Source organism: Haliotis asinina, chromosome 5, assembly GCF_037392515.1.
Source record: "Haliotis asinina isolate JCU_RB_2024 chromosome 5, JCU_Hal_asi_v2, whole genome shotgun sequence".
NCBI classification, from domain to species: Eukaryota; Metazoa; Mollusca; class Gastropoda; order Lepetellida; family Haliotidae; genus Haliotis; species Haliotis asinina.
In genome coordinates, this window is record NC_090284.1 from 25,779,894 (window position 1) to 25,798,804 (window position 18,911).

At 39.6% G+C, this 18,911-nt stretch overlaps 2 protein-coding genes across 2 annotated transcripts in view; both read right to left on the reverse strand.

Annotated features, from left to right (window-relative positions):
* The window catches only part of LOC137283815 (leucine-rich repeats and immunoglobulin-like domains protein 1), a 32,511-nt gene that overhangs the window by 4,080 nt on the left and 9,520 nt on the right, over window positions 1-18,911 (reverse strand). The window contains exon 2 of the mRNA XM_067815500.1: window positions 9,179-9,239. Coding sequence (XP_067671601.1) covers window positions 9,179-9,239 — 61 coding nt within the window. The remainder of the gene's footprint in view (window positions 1-9,178; window positions 9,240-18,911) is intronic.
* On the reverse strand, window positions 12,289-14,656 carry LOC137284222 (leucine-rich repeat and immunoglobulin-like domain containing-NOGO receptor-interacting protein 4). Its single transcript, XM_067815953.1, has 2 exons — window positions 14,473-14,656; window positions 12,289-14,113 (listed from the first exon to the last, which is right to left on the reverse strand). The coding sequence occupies exon 2, from the start codon at window positions 14,110-14,112 to the stop codon at window positions 12,538-12,540; it is 1,575 nt and encodes a 524-aa protein (XP_067672054.1). The 5' UTR covers window position 14,113; window positions 14,473-14,656; the 3' UTR covers window positions 12,289-12,537.

Consider the following 18,911-nt stretch of genomic DNA (forward strand, 5'->3'; position numbering starts at 1 on the left):
CCTGGTTCCCTGGGTCTGATGCGCCTGCGCTAACGCTCCCACACTGAGTGTTGGAGCGTTAGCGCAGGCGCATCAGACCCAGGGAACCAGGCTGAAAGTAAACTTCCGGGCGGGATCACATGACTTAGATCACGTGGGGGGCTATTTTAACTTGCATCGCGACAGAGAGCAGGGGTCGATTTATAAGTGGTATATACAGTACAACTACAGTGTAGTTTACCTTAATCCTACCTAACGTGTGCTTTCGTTACTGCTGAGATGTTCTCACACTGTTGTCTTGGTGGCTAATTAACCAATTCACACCAAATGCCTTCCGATAGATTAAGAATGAAATCACATAGTCGTGCGGTAAACGGTATTGACATGACACATGCACGTTGCACACATCTCTCCGTCCGGATAACTGCATCATTTTTCAATGGAAATCTGTGGGAATGGTTTGAAAATTCGCCGTCCGGGTCCGGAAGCGCGGGGTCCGGTTAAGCAAGTACAATTAATGAACGTAAGATTCGTTTCACATAAAATTCGTCCGAAAGGCGGGGTTTCCGGATGTGTGGGGTCAGAGTAAACGGGGTTCAACTGTATTCCCGTCCATCCATCTCTTCCACAACGTAATCGTCAATGTCAAGTAAACCTTACTGCCTCTTTTACTTGTCATTTCGCAAGCTAATTAGATTTGTTACTAAATATTGATTTAATTCAGATCAAATGTGGGCATACAATTGTTCTAATAATGTGTCTTGTGATGAACATTCTCTGAACTTGACTTAATGGCGCAAACCTGTCTCTCTCAGGTTGGTCGTAATGAAGTGCGGATTGAAACACCGTGATGGCCTCCCAAAAGTCTTAAATTAACGAAATAAATTCAGCGTGTCTCAGTGAGGCAGTGAGTGAGTGAGTGAATATGGTTTTACGTCGATTTTAGCAATATTCCAGCAATATCAAGGCGTGGACACCAGAAATGGGCTTCATACATTGTAACCATCTGGGAATCGAACCTGGCTCTCCTGGCGGGCACTGTAACGCTCCTTGCGTCTTAAACTTTCTTATCTATCACCAGTTATCACAAAAATACACAATATTTCAAAATGTGCGGAATGATTAACAGATTGATCTATCTTATATACACATCGTATACAGAGAATGACGTTTGAGCTGAATTGGGACATCAGATATTAGGAAATATTAACACGACATTGTGAGACGTGACCGTCAGTGATTGGAATAACTCTGCAAGTGTGTTCGTTGTCCTTCAGGTTGTGGCACTTGCATAGTTTCGTTTTCAGTGTACTCTTTGCCTTAGCCCTTTGTTGCGTGGGAGTACTTGGAGTTCAAGAAAGTCCCAAGTTTACAAAGAATCTCAAAGTGAGTTTGATTATACACCTGTTTCAACAGCATATTAGTTTCATCAAATAGTGTCATCAACCAGCACGGACATGATACAGACAAACCTAGAAACATAATCAGAGCGAACCGGGATTCGAACATACGACCGCACGACTGAAACTTAAGTCTTAAACGTGTACAGCAATAACCATAATCTCGATAGTGAATCGGTATTTTTCAGTTCCTGTAATGAGACTAGTACTACCATAAACTAAACCACAATAACAGTGGTAATTTCATACAATTATCCGTTACAACAGGGTACTTTCGAGCAATTATCCATTATAACAGTGGTAATCTCATACAGATATCCGTTATTTAAATAGTGGTAATTTCATACAAATATCCGATACAACAGGGTACTTTCGTGCAATTATCCATTATAACAGTGGTAATCTCATACAGATATCCGTCACAAGAAGGTACTTTCGTGCAATTATCCATTATTTAAATAGTGGTAATTTAATACAATTATCTGTTACAACTGGCTCCTTTCATACAATTGTCCGTGTTTTAAATAGTGGCAATTTCATGCAAATTATCCCTTATAACAGGGTACTTTCACACATTTCATCCGTTATAATAGAAGTAATTTCATACAATTATCCGTTATAACAGGGGTGATTTCATACAATTTAGTGTTATAACGGTTGAATTCATACAAGTGACTGTCATAACGGTTGATTTCATTAGATCAACCATAAAAGGGGGATTTTACTAAACCGTTATAATGGGTGATTTCATACTATTAACTGTTCTAACATGGGTGATTTCATTCAATTAACCGTTATAAACGTCGTGATTTCATACAATTCACCGTTGTAACGTGGTGATTTCATACAATTCACCGTCATAACATGGCGATTTCATTCAACTGACTGTTTTACAGTCATAGCATAAAGGTTCATGCAATAACCCTTGTGACTACTTGCCACATGCTCCATGATACAGTTGTGGAGGGTTTCAAATAACCTGATTTGGTATCAAACGAGCGAATCATTGGGAGGAATGATTAAGCTTGATATGTACTCGGCGTAAATTATAAAACAAGGAATGGCGAGCAAAGTCCAGTTCCAGAAATCGTTCTGTCCTTCACAAATGTCTAAAAGGAAGCATTATCTATACAGGTTTGGTCTTTGCTCTTAATAAAATCACGTACAAAAATCTATAAACTGAAGACAAAAAGAAACTATACACCCATGTTCGATGTTGTCTAAAACAGCAAATGGCCATCCCTGATACGAGAGTAATAACTGTATTTGGGGCTATAAGTCTCCATTGTTTAAGACTGTTTAGCCTAGTAACGTTTGCTACAATTAAAGGCAAGATACTATAAGGATGATAAGTTATTTATCATGGGTGGGGTAGCCTCGAGTTTAAATCACACGCTCGGCACGCTGAAGGCCTAGGTTCGATTCTGTACATACGTGTACAGTGTGTGAAGCCCATTTCTGGGTCCCCTGACGTAATACCGGTGGAATATTGCCAAAAGCATTCACTGCTACATATGCACTATTGTTTTGGGATGAATGCTCAACGATGGTTTAAAAATCTAAACCAAAATTTCGCATCATAATGTAATGTTCCCTTTCTTGTAAATCACCAACTCATAACATGTCCGTTAAACAGATCAACATTTTGATATTTTTTTAATTCCCTGAATTGTGTTTACAGACTTTACCCCAGTAGTACAGTACAGAACAGGTAGCTTCTTAGTTCCCAGGTACAGTGTTTCTTTGATCACATTGTCAAATATAGTGCTGTTCACAAATATGCAAAATGGTCAAACTAAGCATATATATGAAATGTTACATGGCTTCAGACTTTACCCCAATAGTACAGTACAAGTAGCTTCGTAAAACACAAGTACAGTATTTCCTTGATCACACTGTCAAATATCACGCTATTCACAACAAATATGTAAAATGGTCAAACTAAGCATATATATGTTCAAGTATTACATGTTTACAGACTGTACCTAAATAGTACAGTACAGGTAGCTTCTTAAACTTCTTAGAGCTCAGGTACAGTGTTTCTTTGATCACATTGTCAAATATCATGCTGTTCACAAATATGTAAAATGGTCAATCTAAGCATATATGAAATAGTACATGTATATGGTTTCAGACTTTACCTCAATAGTACAGTACAAGTAGCTTCGTAAAACACAAGTACAATATTTCCTTGATCAGATTGTCAAATATCGTGCTATTCACAACAATATGTGTAAATAGACTTTAAAGTCAAACTAAGCATATATATGGAGTATTACATACTTACAGACTTTACCTCAATCGTACAGTACAGGTAGCTTCGAAAAACACAAGTACAGTATTTCCTTGATCACATTCTCAAATATCATGCTATTCACAACAAGGGAGTGAGTGAGCGAGTTTTGCTTATAGTTTAATCCAGACTCAGCAATATTCCAGCTATATGGTGGCGGGCTGTAAATAATTGAGTCTGGACCAGACAATCCAGTGATCAACAACATGAACATCAATCTGCGCAATTGGGAACTGATGACATCTGTCAATTAAGTCAGCGAGCTTGACCACCCGATCCTGTTAGTCGCCTCTTACGACAAGTATAGTTGCTTTTTATAGCAAGCATGGGTTGCTGAAGGCCTATTCTACCTTCTACTAGGCCTATTCTACCTTCGCGGGTCCTATTCACAACAAATACTAGTATGTAAAATGGTCAAACTAAGCATGTATATGAAAGTGTTACATGTTATACAAATCTGGTGATAAAAGTCTAATTATTGGCAATTATTGTATGGAAGGAAGACCAGAAGCTGAAATTTTCAGCATAATTACAATTAAGAAAACGCTATCAGTTTTGTTACGTTATGATATTTGATTTTTTCTGCTTAAATAAATCTAATACTCAGACAGTGACTCAGAGTTTGCCTTTTATCTGCTTTTTCTGTAAATACATTCTTTACTCACCAAAATTACATCATTCAATGGATTACTGTGTTTGTCTTTAAATCCACTTTAATTTCACCCTCTGAAACTGTTTTAAGCAATGTTTCAATTTCCTTCCATATCTTTTTCACACAAAAACATTCAAACAGCAGGTCACCGTGGTTTCTGATTCTTGTCTACAGAAACTATACAAGTATGTTTCAGATATTCCTGTCTTGTACAAAGAGCTTTTTGTTGCTAAAATATTATTATTTTCAACTGGAACCATCTCATATTCACACTCTCGGTACATCTATAACACACCAAGTTAATATTTTCTTGTTCTTATCGATTCAAACACCTTTGACATTTTTCTTGTGCACCTGTAATTCTGGAGCGAAAAAAATCTGACAAAATATTTTACTACCCTTTACTACCCTTTTGTGTACTGATTATGTTGTTTACACTAAATGGGAGAGTAGGATCACATATCCTTTCTTGGTAGTCATTAATCGAACTTGTGTTAATATGTCTCGCTTGATACCTTGATATAAGGTTTGTGTCTAAATTGTACGTTTCTATACAAGTGTTTTACATGAATAAATTTCACTCTTTCATTAAATATATCCTTAATAAAACATATACCCTTTCCTATCTAGTGTCTATATTCTACCCATTTGCCAACAATAGAGATATTAGTGTTGCACCATAATGACTGAGTCTTCATGTCAGAAATATGTGTAATCTTATCATAACATTTGGATAGACACAAACCCCATGCCAATATAACATCCCTCCAAAAGATATTTGTAATATATGGTACTAAAGTAGGCTTCATATATAAGTAATCCGCCAACCACATGGTATCTATTCCTGGAATGAAAGTTCCAGCTTGTTTGACTCCCATATGACTTACTTTACAGCGTTTTTATCCATGATAATTTTTGTGATGATATACTTAATCTAAACGCCGTCTTCAGGAGAATTTAAAAAATGCAATCATATCTAACAAATGTACGTACATAATTCACATAACACACAAAAACCCTTTAGCACCGCTCAGAGAATTATCTTTTGTTTACACTTCCGCCATTTTCCTTCATCACGAAGTCACATGACCACAAAAGTCACGTGAGCACTGTCGCTGAAAGAAGATACAGCTGTTCTGACACTGGGTCTGTTGCAGTGTCAGAGCGATAGCACATGCGCAACAGACCCAGGGAACCAGGCTTAAAGAAGATAATGAAAGAAGAATGACGATGTAACACAGTTTTCACTACATGCCAAATTCAGGAGAATTCCGTAGGTGAAATCATATCTAACAAATGTACATACATAATTCACATACCATAAAAACACAACACTTCAACGCCACTCGTTGAAATACCTCTTGTTTACAATGCGTTACTTCCCCCATTTTCCTTCATCACGTCACATGATCCACAAAATAACGTCACGTCTGTTTAGTGAATGAAAACGTCATATCAACATTAGTTTTTCGTTTGTTGGCCATTTCTTCAAGTTGATTTTTGTGAATTTTTGAAGCGCCGTCTCTTTTCAGCGTCCGTCCGCCCTATCGGCAGTCCACGTTTTGATGAAATTTGTTATAACTTGTTTAAAATTCCATATCTAAGTTTATACAATCATTTGTACCGCAGATGTCATTCACAGACCATGACTACTCTATCCGTTAGTGACATGTACACTGGTATATTCAATCAATATGCATACATGCATGTAATTAACGTATGTATACATGCATGTAACAAAAGTAAAATCAGTTGTACTTACTCCAGTGTTCTCGCGTCCGCTGGGATCTACAACAAGGCAGCAACTGTCGCAAATAGTTATCAGGAAAGCACGTTGAACGAGTACTTGATTGAAACCAGGATAATAGTGTCTGTGACATTTATGCACATGTCACCCCAGAACCCCAAAGAGAAACCATTAAACAGTTGGTATATGTGGATAAATGGCAATGCTGAAAGGTTAAAGTGTAGCTATTAAGAAAAAAATCTACTGACATATACAGCGCTATTCTCCAGTATGGGTTTTCGGAGACTCAGAACTCCTTGTTTTCTCACTTATCACATGAACAGCTAACTGTAAATCATATCATCTCACAACTAACAATCATCCAAGTATTAACACTTTCTGTTTGAGGCGATAAGTTCAGCTTCAGTTCAAGCAAAACACTGTCCTCTGATAACCCATAATCCGATATTAAACAAGTGAGATTTAACGTCGCTGCAATACACATTCTGATAAATCATTTGTCAAAATAATGAAATCTAAAGGTTTTGAAATCGAAAAAGTCGTTACCTTTCGGTTTCTGCAAAAATGCAAGATGCTTACGGGTAGCTTTGTATGCAATGATTCAATACATATACATGTGCACAAAATATGTCTCAACTGTTTTAAAGTATTTTTTCAGAAATGTGTACATTTGAGGAAATGTGTGTACGTTATAAGCATTATACCTCATTCTCCTATTCAAGGGATGCTTGATGCAACGGCTCGTTGATCAACCTTAATTTCATATACATGTATCAAGAGCCGTGCATTATGTGGTAAGAGGCTTTGATGTATTGCAGTGATTAAAGACTCTCACGCCGTGTTTGGTCCGTCTTCAAATCCCGACATGATATTGATGAAATATTGCAAAAGCACACATACAACTGTTATTAATAATAATTATACATGGAAATACCCAGTATATTACAGGCACATCAATATTTGCAGATGTATCTTTCTTAAACGCCATTCATCACTGAACAGGATGAACTAGTAGTTTTGTGTGTTTGTTTGTCGTTTAACGTCGCACTCAGCAATATCCCAGCTGTATGGCGGAGGTCTGTAAATAATCGAATCAGGAGCAGCCAATCCAGAGACCAACAGCATGAGCATCGATCTAAGCAATTGGAATGCGATGACACGAGTCAGTCAAGTCTGATCTCGAGCTCCCGGTTCCATTAGTCGCCACTTACGACAAGTATGGGTTAGTGGTGACCAGTTCCTTCCGGGATCTTCACCGGTTAGGATAAACTAGTCTCTCCCAGACAGTACAGTATATATTAAAAAGTTGAGTCCATCTGAAGTGATTGGGAAAGTCTACACTGACTCAGCTCTGTGCATCAAATCAAGAATTGTTCTGGATTGGATTGGATGTTTGTATGGGGATGGAATACTTACATATATATATAATTATATTTCTGAGACTGAATGTCAGTCTGTTTTCAGAGCGAAACGTCATTAAAGACGAGTTGCGCCATCGATGCACACTAGGGGCTCATCTTTGTCTCTAGCCACAACTCCTTGTTTCCGGGAGATTTCACTGCCTTACATCTTCACTGATTCAGTTATCTTGTAATTCAAACTGCTTCACAGATGTTTACCCGACCCACGTGAAGTCTTCGCCTCAGCGGTAATAGGTTATTTACGTAAAATTTCTCTCCCATGTGTCTTGTTTTCCAATGTTTTTGTACATAACTGTCATAACATAGCTATCTGAATGGATCCAGCATCCATTACCCTAACAGACTGGATACTTTAGTTTTCTATCCACTTAGTCTTATTGGCATGTAACGTTGTCGGTAGCGACGTTGCTGTACAATCACCTCCGTTACATTTGCACAGTATGCAAGGAAACTATAGTAACAGTTCTGACATTCAGCCTAAATAACAGGATGTGATTATGTATCTAAGACTTCAAGGGGAAATCTTCAAGAGTTCCAGGAACATTCAGACAAACTGTTCTTCTCCTGTTGTCATTCGACTTAAGAATCTGCTTATTCAGCAATCCCTGAAGATCACTTGAAGTAGCACAATCATGATCGTTTCGACAGCCTACCGTTAACACCATGAGTTCTGTTATTACAGAGTTGTGTCTACATACATTGATGTGAACCCGTGATCGTATCTACCATGTATATCCATATGTGCCACTGGCTATAGCTAACACACAATGGACATGTGTCTGTGTTTTCAAACAACATGGCATTTTCGTTTAATCCGGTCCAGTGGTTTCATATTTCATGAACAGTGCATTAATATTTATTGTTAGTGCACGGTATATGGTTAGAGTCGATGATTCGGAAGACTAGATGATGTGACTTTATGTGAAGGCGGAGTGCATGCTGCAGTGTAGGACTGTCAGTATGGGAAGGCATGTCACGACTACGGTTAATGAGGGAAGAGGAGTGTTGGATGGGAGGGTATCTAGGGAGAAGCAGTCGGATAGAAATCTTCTTCCTCTAAAGATGTTGGTGGTGATTTTTATACGGTAACACCGTATAGTGAGTGAGTTTAGTTTTACGCTGCATTTAACAATATTCCAGTCTTATCACGGCGAGGGAAACCGGAAAGGGGCTTTACACATTGTACAGGGATCTTCAGCGTGACGAGCGAAGTCTTCAACCACTACGCTACCCTACCACTCTCTAGACAGAGAGAGAGTGTGTGTGTATGTGTATGTGTGTGTGTGTGTGCGTGCGTGCGTGCGCGCGCGTGTGTGTGTGTGTGTGTGTGTGCGTGCGTGTGTGTGTGTCTGGGATACCCACATTCCTGGTAAATAAACTTGCACGTGATCGAACGTCTAAGGCTATACGACGTCACAACATATCACAAGCAAGCACGCACGCACGGACACACCACACACACACAAACAGATACATATAGACACAGACACACATGCAGGCAGACACAGAGAGAGAGAGTGACAATGGTGGCGAATGGTATGTCTACACACTCACTCGTCCAATACCGGTAGGAGTCTATGTGCTCCATCCATAACCCGCCCATATTACCATAGCGTACGTTTATAGTGAACTATACGAGACAAATCAATCACAACATCTATATGGCAAGTATATATTAAATCTGACCTCAGTCGGTAACACCTCCAGGAAGTAGCGTCCATTTTCTTTAGGAGCACATTCGGTGGAGCTGGAAAAGACATTGAGATGGAACTCAGATATATGAAAGTAGGAAATACTGCAATCGGCCTGATAGATACAACGGTAACGGAAATGAATTCAGAACAACAACGTACATGGACTTGTGTGACAGATGTTGTGCGTACGTATTTACATAATACATCATTTATCCAGTTTTTCCACCATGCAGCTGCTACCACACCGCTGAACATCCGGGTTGTACTGGTCAACTGATGGCGACTAGCGATATTAGATGACTTGGTTGACGCAAGATATCGTTATTAAATTGTAGTAAGTGAAAACACACCGTTGTTTGTGATCACAACCATTGGACTGTCTCTACCAGATGAAGTTTGAATACTGCTCCATGTGACATTTATCAAGAAACAAACAACCTAACAACACAGCCCGCTCGTAATCCTCGCAATACCTCGGGGTAGATAATCTGTCTCATAGTCCCTGAACCACATTATTTTGCCTACTGCCAAGCCTTCCATGCAGTGGTAATGCCTTATATGAAGCAAGTCTAGATTTGTTCAGGTTCTGAATCTCTGATCTCCTTGGGGGCTCCTTTTCAATACATAATAGGTTTGTTTGTTACTATCAAAATTATAATCTATTCAGAGACTCAGCATTAGTCTAAGGGGTAGACAGCGGGTCAGAGGTTCAGAAGTGAGCGGGGTATGGCCAAGCATTAGTCTAAGGGTAGACAGTGGGTAAGAAGTTCAGATATGACCGATGCATGACTAATCGAAAAGAGGAACAACTTCCCAGAGCGGTCCAATCTTTCCCCGAACCCCAATTCTATTCAATATTATGTACAGACCGTCGTCATATAGCAGGAATGTTATTTATATGAGTGCAGCGTTACACATCATCCCCAGAAATGTTTTAAATCTATAGCTGAAACTTAGTTTTTAGACGTAAAGCAAACCCCGAGTTTTCGTCTTCAAAACGTCAAACAACGTTCATCCCATTCCGGAACATATATCGCTTGTCAACTTCCATTCTGTATCATACCGGTCAGCCTCTGAAACTGTATTGATTCATGTATGTATGGCATCATCTTAATTCAAAATTTTCGCTACATAGCATCCCATCACGCAATACGTGTAAAATGGCACTGATCCGGCGACGTATCTCGCCCAACCACTGATCACAGGATGGACAGTACTAGACACCGTTAACGGTAGGCTGAAGTCGGAATATTGCCATTGCTACACATAATTGATGTAACGCAATAAATCACACTCACGCAACACATTTTGGGTTAATCTGTAAAAATTGCGTCATATTTAAATGAAGAGCCATTTTCATCTACCAGAAAGTAATTTACGGCATATGTTTTCGGCACCAGAGCCAGTTTCCAGTGGCCTGCACTCACACGTGTTCTGGCAAAGTGTACATGTTTTTAACGTAAAGAAGACTGTATGAATCTGTCTGATGTTACTCATGCACGGCTGTAACTGCAACATATATAAACCTGGAAAAACCCAGCACTTTTCAGCATATGTTTTCACATACGAGTTATTTCTAAATGTTATATCAAATCATCTTTGACTGATAAATATCCATACTGATATTGAAATGCAGAAAAAGTAAAATGTTTATTGATATGTTTTATGACGAATTAATGGGTATTGACAGTCGTTGCTGATGATTCCTCCGCTTAACTGTGTCACATATATGAAACATATATGTTTTAAAAAGAGTGTTAATTTCGTCCACAGCGTAGCGATTCGCACTGAAGAGTTGCGTCCCTTGGGCATGGGAAACATGATCGTGCGTTCAAATTTCTGTTCGTCAGGATTAAGTTCCCAGGTTTGTCAGCACCTTACACGTGCTCGTGTGTTTTGCCTGGATCACATAAAGCTTTCCTGAAACGTTAATCTTTCGCGATGCATCGAGATTGTTGTGCAAGCAAGTATTAATCCGGCCTGATGCACCAGGAATGCTGCTTAAGCAAGCATTAATATCGCGTGATGCATCAAGAATGCTGTTCAAGGAAGCATTAGTCTCGCGTGATGCATCGAGAATGCTGTTCCATGAAGCATTACCCTCGCGTAATGTACCGGGGGCGATGTTCAAGGAAGCATTAATCTCGCGTGATCGGGAGTGCTGCTCTGCTCAAGGAAGCGGTAAACCCATCAAGTCAGTCAGTCACGAAAGCCACTATATGGGGATAAAACAAAGAGGACGTGTCACTGGTTTGTTATTACATATGTTAGAAATTACAGTACGTCTCAGGTCCAGAAGAATTGCCTTAAGCCTACTGGCAATTACTGAAGACTCGACTGTCCAATAAAAACCGCAATGCACCTGGATATGTAATCCCAAAATGTACATACTGATATGTGTGTTGCTCTCGACTCCAGGTGTGTGTTGTTCTATCGTTTTGTTGTGCGGGAAGTCCAATTGCTTAGGTCTGACCCGTAACACGGTAATGGTTCTATTACACTAATATTTCCATTATAGAACGACCTACACACTCATGTAACGCCTAAACGTCCCCTGTTGTAACGAAATAGTTTCATGGGTGCAGTTGTAGAAAACAATCTTAGCGCTAAGACTACCTAAGGTCCATGTTAAGGCATGGGCTTCACGGTCACCTCATCGCCAAGATGGCATTGTATAACGGCAACCGGGAAATAGGATATCATGGCATATCTGCTGGATTTTTGGCAGGGAAACCGAATATGATATGGGTTGTACGTTTAAACCACCATGAGGACGACCCGGACAGTCAGAACCTCAAAATAAAACGTTTCTTGCGAGCGTAAGAGAGGGAACGTTGTTGTTAAAAAGCGGCGCCTCGGTCAGCCGGCCACTGGTGACGATTATAGTATTCTCCACCAGAGGACTCTGACATCGAAAAGGGAGGCAACTCCGACAACGCCCCAGACCGCCCAGTTCAGTTACCATTGCTCCCTATGCAAATTGCATTAGTTGTAAACAATTAAAATGCCACTTTCGGAACTATGTAAATTTATGGTGTAGAAATTAACGTTATATAATGGGGTATGGACATTGCTTTCTTAGAGACCGAAACAGTGTAACAAACGAAAAAACATTATTTATTAACAAAGTGTATATATACTCTCTGAAAGACTTTAACATCCAAATCCTACTCGACATATTTTTGCATACCAAAAAGTAACGTACTGGTGAAGTATTGAAGAGAGTGCACCTTGGCAATGTAAAGCAATCTTTCGTACATCCCTAAGTCGATACAATACAATACACTACGTTCAATAATATACCCATTTACATGCAGTTATTTATCAGCAATAATTTACCATTAGTAATAATTATATTATAAAATCTGTAAGTATTAATCCGATCATCAGTAATATATATACACAGCAATGGTCAATATGGACAGTATTCGACAAGCACACAGGCGGAGACAATTCCACCAAACATTTCTCAGACAAATAGTTTCTAAATTCATCGTTACGCAAGTCCATAACAGAAACATTATGTTCTTTGGAACACGATCCAGTTAGTACACATCCAAGTTCCCTTAAAGGTTTGACAAGGTCACAGTCACAAATAATTGATCCTTCAATTTCTATTTTTTCGAAGGTTCCAGGTTCATATCCAATCACAAAATCTAGATTAGTGAGAGACGTTCCAACGATAGTAACGTTCACTGGTACATTCAAACCATTGAACGCACCAGGTTCGATCTCTGAAAGAGGCAAATAGGACAGGTCTATTGATTTAGCTTTAATCCCAGATAAACTATCGTTTTTCAAAACATTTATATCGGCGCCATGAAATTCCAGTCGTTTCAACTTGCTCAAAGATGCCAAGATCCCTCTGGGAATATAGGTTAGTTTCGTCTTGTATAAGCTCAGCTCACGGAGGCAATCCTTTTGGCTGTCAAACATATTAGGATGAAACTCGACCTGTGTGTAATGCATATCTAACCTATGTAAACAGTATTCTCCACTGAAGGAATCTGCCAGCATTGACGTGAATGGGTTTTCACTGATGTTGAGATTCTTTAGCGCCTTCAGTCGACGAAGCGCGCGTGTGGGTATCACTTTCTGGCCTGTTAATTGGAGATCTAGCGTTAAAAGACTGAACTCAAGGCCACTGAAGGTATCAGGAACAAGTTCTCCAAATTCGTTGCCAACGAGGAGAAGGGATTGTAATTTGCGCAGTTTGCTAAAGGCGCCACTTTGTAGAGATTTTATATGATTAAACCTAAGGTCCAGCTTCCGGAGACGAATCAGTCTGTTTACTGCCATGGGAACATCGCTAAGCCGGTTACCGGATAAATCCAAAGAAGTGAGGCTTTCAACTCCTCGAAATACATCCACTGACATTTTATACATGAAACAGGATGACATATCTATTTCTTCCAGTTGGTACAATCCAAGGTCACGAAACAAGCTTACAACTTGGGATCCAGGGCTCCTGGTCCAGTATTGTTTGTTATTTCGTAACTGAAGTCGAACCAAATTGGACAGTCCTCTCAAGAATGTCAATGAAGTATTGAATTTCACCTCATTGCCAACTCTAAGTGACACCAGGGAATCGTCAAGGTTTACAAACGCAGCATCCTGCAGCGACATCTTAGGTCCTCCGATTATAACAAGTCTCCTTATTTTCAGACCAGATTGGAAAATGCTTTTCCGGATGTCCAGGGAATTGTCGTTCCTGTATGCGTCCAGGGTCAGCTCCTTGGAATGTGGGTTCACTTTCAGTGGAGATAGATCTGGGACTGAACCGGTAGAGCATCTGATTACCGTCACTATCTCATGTCCTGGTCCTCTCTTCTTGCCACAGTGACACGATGGAGGACATTTGTCCTCTACTAGCATTACAGTTGACACGTGCACTAGTAGATATACCACCACAACGAGAGACACCATCCTATAAAGAAGTAAATAAAACGTACAACATAACAGAAATGCTTCCGATATTATATTTGGACCACCAACATGACTAATTTGAAGTATTTACTTAAATGTTAATTATGGACGTACAAGGCAACAATTAGATAAGCATGTGATTTTAATTTAGTTACGGCCATGAAAGCGTCAGTAGACCCTTAAATGTCAGCAAGCAACACTGCTGCTTAAATATAGAACAGAAATTACGAATATGCTTAAGAGCTTGACAGCCTCTAAGCAGCTTCCGCTATCAATACTCAACAATATACAGTATCAACTCTAAACAAGCCAAAACATAGCGCTGAACGACACTCCACTAACAAAACGTAAAGTACCTACCTGTTTACGTAGGTGGGTGGTATGATAAAGCTCCACTGTAGATGGTATCCCTCTATATTTATCTTTCATGTAATTTACACTATTTACATAGTTGCCTCATTCCTCCCAGCATCACGGCACGGTACACAAGTGATGCTCTCGCTCCCGGGCTCTGGTAGTGAACCTGTTGCGTAACGCTCACATATCTCGTCAGTTCTCACAGTCACGTGATTAGCTCCTCTTCCGAGATGGATTGCTCTCACCATCCCATCCTCTTGGTTAGACAGATGTCGATTGTTTTTATGAGCTCAACTTTTCTTAATTCAGGACCAGCATGTGCAGCTGAATATTCAGCTGTCCGGTTATCATTCTCCTTATTGTGATTGCTGGTGCTTTATGGCTGTCCAACTGCATCAGTTTCCTATTATCTATATCCACTGAAGCAAGCTTCAAAATGATTTCTGCCCTGTATTTTCGCAAATAGTGTTGTATTTTAAAGGTCAGGTCGTAATTATGATAAACAGATGATATTAACTGCTGTTGGCATATTCTAAAGTGTGTCTCGACACGCTCCTGAACGTTCTACCGTCACAGTAAGTATATTACACCACAGCAGTATATGATCAGATAGTAGTTCTATTGGTAACACTCTCCTTCCAAGTAATTCCGAATGGATGATAACATAATAACACCTACATTAGAGTACAAACTCCTTATGAAAGTATCGTCAACAATGTGATGGGGTTTTTGAAACTGCCAATAAAACAAATGTAAAATACACGGGAAACACGAATCTTGGTTTAATTGAAGAATCATTACAAACTGTATGTGTTTTTTATTTTCCGTTATTCTAATTGAATGTTATTTCCGATGTCTGAGCATCTGTGGCTGCTCTCCTTCCAAAACGATATAAAAATGTACACCAATCATTACATAACAAACGAGAAACGAGGAATAACGGATTATCTGCCTCGAGTGATTTCATTTTGAGTCGATCAATACCATGTTCTCGTTTCCGCCGAGTTGATCGTAATAACCTCAACCTCTCTGTGCAGTAAATGTAGAAGACATGTGGCTTTCTCCAGCTAAAGCTGAAACATCAGTCTACTTTGGGAGGATAGCATGTTAAACTGTAGTCACTTTATCTGCAATAATGAACAAAATTGCGTTTGTATGGCGACACACTGTGTTTAGCAAGCTTCAAAAAAGGCAGAAATAAGCATCAAATACCAAGAAATACCCTTACACCATGATCTATACACTGAAATGATCAATAAGAATTACTGGCAGTAATTGTGGCATTTCTCTTGCTCCTTTGAGTAATTCATTATCTGTCAGTAGTAAGCATGACGTCATAAAACAGCTGACATATGTTTTCTTCTGAAATCAACAGAACAAGAACTATCGTTTCGTTCTTCTGTCGATTTATTTTGTCAGTTAGTCATTTTTTAACCGATTCTGTTAATTTGAGCGATATCGTTATCGCCGGATTTTTCGGATTACAATATTCCGGATTTACGAATGGAATGGTCCCATTGTCCGAGCAAAGCTTGACCTCAAACGCCTACTACGGTAACGTGCTTTTCCCTCACCTCGTTAATTTTTCTCAAGACTACATTCATTATTGATGTTAACAGTGTAGTGACATGCATTCCTTTTAGCAACTCTCCCGGTTAAATGACCATGAAATATACATCCTGAAAACAGACTAGACACACGTTGTAGAATTATCTTAACATACACGTGCGGTTATATCACCAATCACTGCATTGTACACAGGAAAAAACCTCAACAGAAAGAAATAACAGCATGCTCCTACTCCAAGACTTCATTCCTGTAAGCTTCTGGTTTACGGCGGAATGCCATCTTTATCTTGTGCTGAACAACTGCCAATTCTTGCTAAACATTGGGACAATTATTTTGTGTTTTCTTTTTGACAAAAAGATATTAGCACGTACTTATTTCGTCATTTTCAAAACTGACGTTGGCTGCACGTGAGTTAATTTCTCAGTTATTCAAAGAATTTGTTTCTTCTCGTAATAATGTGAGTACACCAGCCCCTGGCATTCTGCTGTTCCCTTATTTATTATTGATGCTTTGCTTGGCTTGTTTTTTACCGTTGTTTGCTTTTGTTTCTTTTCTTCCTGTCTTGTAAGTGCTAAACCACACAGTTCTGTGATAAGTCATGCTAGTTTCTGAAAATTGTAGTGTCATCACATTTGAAGGTTACCTTGTTTGAAATGAGCGTGCCGTTCTATTTCCAGCAGGCTAATTCAGTCGATTCATCTTGCTAGGAGTTAACGCGTGTACGAACAGAGACCATGTACATGTATGTATAAGAAAAACAGGACATGCTTCTGGTAAATCGGCGAGTCTGACATTGTTGGTATGAATGTTGGTATGGATGTTTGTTTGTTTGTTTGTTTGTTTAACGTGGTGACGATACTATTCGGCCATCAAGTCTGTCGACCTGCCGAATGGAGGGTTTTGAAGGTGCTAGATATACCCTGTCTTCCTCCTCTACTGCTAGACTAGAAATCGTGAATGGTCACTGAAGCAGCCTTAATGCCATAGGCTAACGCCTAGTTTCTGAATATATAATTCAAATATGGCAAATAAGCCCGTTTAAATTGACAAGGATCCAAAAGCAGATGAGAGATTCAGAATATGGGAAAATGTGCACTTGCTTCTATTAGGACTTAAGCACTGCGAGGCAGACTATTCCTGTACGTACGGTGCTCCGGACCAGACGTTTCGATGTGCGTCAAATATTGGCCTCTTGGATCTATTTTCCTAGGTCCCTCAAATTCTGTTTTTAGCAAGAATAATTCGGTGTCTGTGGCATGTCGATGACGACGATCAAAGACTGGGATGTAGCGATCTTCCACAGGGATGGTGACACCTCGTCAACCACTTGGCCCCAGACCACAATCATCTTCCTTCATTGCAATCTTCAGTGATATGCCAAGTCCACCATTATGAATATCGGTAGTAGGATGTTCTCCTGTTGCATGCAGACCAACCTCAAACTTGTCACTTAATCGGCAAAATATCATCCTGGATGAACTATCTAAAGTTTAATGTATCCACCGTCAACAGTGGTCGCCGGAAGCTTCGAGGTAACTGGGAAGGCTAGGGTCAACAACGTGTGCAGATTGTGAAGGATGTTTTTTGCAATAAAGTACAATGTGTGAGCTTTAAACAGGACACTGATATGTTTTCCTATGACCTTCTGGCTCATGGTAAAAGTCAAGGTGGGTACTTGAGTGATCAGAAGCCACTTCTCGGATTAAGTGGTTCACCCATCCCATGTACGGGATAAAGTGCTCGGCAGTGCGTGTAACTGCGTACTGGGGGCAACCATCTGTCTCGACAATTGTTCTTTCTTTCAAAAGTAAACAATCATTTGGCAAAATTGTTGACTGCCTTTTGACATTTCATATTTATTATCACTACACATAACTGTCACATCTTGAACATGTGCTCTGCATATACTTTTCATGGCATTTCCATTGCTAGAAGTTTGAGTTTGTGCAATTACACTGTTGAGTGAAAACAAATGCATTTATTGTTCATAAAGAGCGCAGAGGAGAAAGTTCTAGAGGTGGTAGATGACGGTCAAACATTCCCTCACTCTGTTCCCAGTGAGCTAAGTACAAAGTCATAACACATTGCCTTAGCTATGTTGATGTATTTTATTGTTTTTATTCTCGTCTTCTTATACGCACAGAATGAAAGCCGTTTGTCGTGTTTACCGTTACATTAGTCAAACATCGCGTGAAATGAGACACATCATCGCTATTGTGCAGGCAACCGATGTATACAGTCAAAGGATAAAAACATAACTGTATCTCCACAAAACAGACGGTTCTTTGTTTACATGCCTCTTTCTTCATCGCCATCATCTGACCTTAGTAACATTTAGAATGTTGTATACGGAGAATAACAGACGTCCCACGTACATCTCCGGGTCTTCGGTCTCGCTGTTAATGACAGCTTTGGGTATATTTCAAAATAAAAACAGAATAAAAAGTGATGATTTGAGATGTATGACTTAATAGCTATAACAGAAATGTGAAACAATAGGAGTTGTGTAGCAAATCGTTTGTCGACCTTGTTAAGTCATGACATACTCTGAGGGAGATGGGGTTGGGGGTTGGGTAGGGTGTCATCTCGCTGTTATGGTTTTCTTGGGCTGTTTTGGGGGTGTTTTGCTGTTGTTGGTTATATTTTTGTTTACTATACGGTTGTACTAAACGACAAAGTCCTAAGTCTACTAAATGACATTGACCAAGGTTCATTTAATTCCATGGTAATACCTAGTTATTTTCTTTGGGGAGCGGGGTAGGGGTTCCAGCATCGATGACCCCGTGGTCGATGCTGCTGGAAAGGCCAAAAGGCACCTCTTTGTAGTGGCAAAATGTAAAATTTGCCCCGCCCCTGGGTCGCTGAGTACCATG

Coding starts and splice junctions, on each gene's coding strand:
- LOC137284222 (XM_067815953.1), bottom strand. CDS start 14,112: ATGGTGTCTCTCGTTGTGGTGGTATATCTACTAGTGCACGTGTCAACT.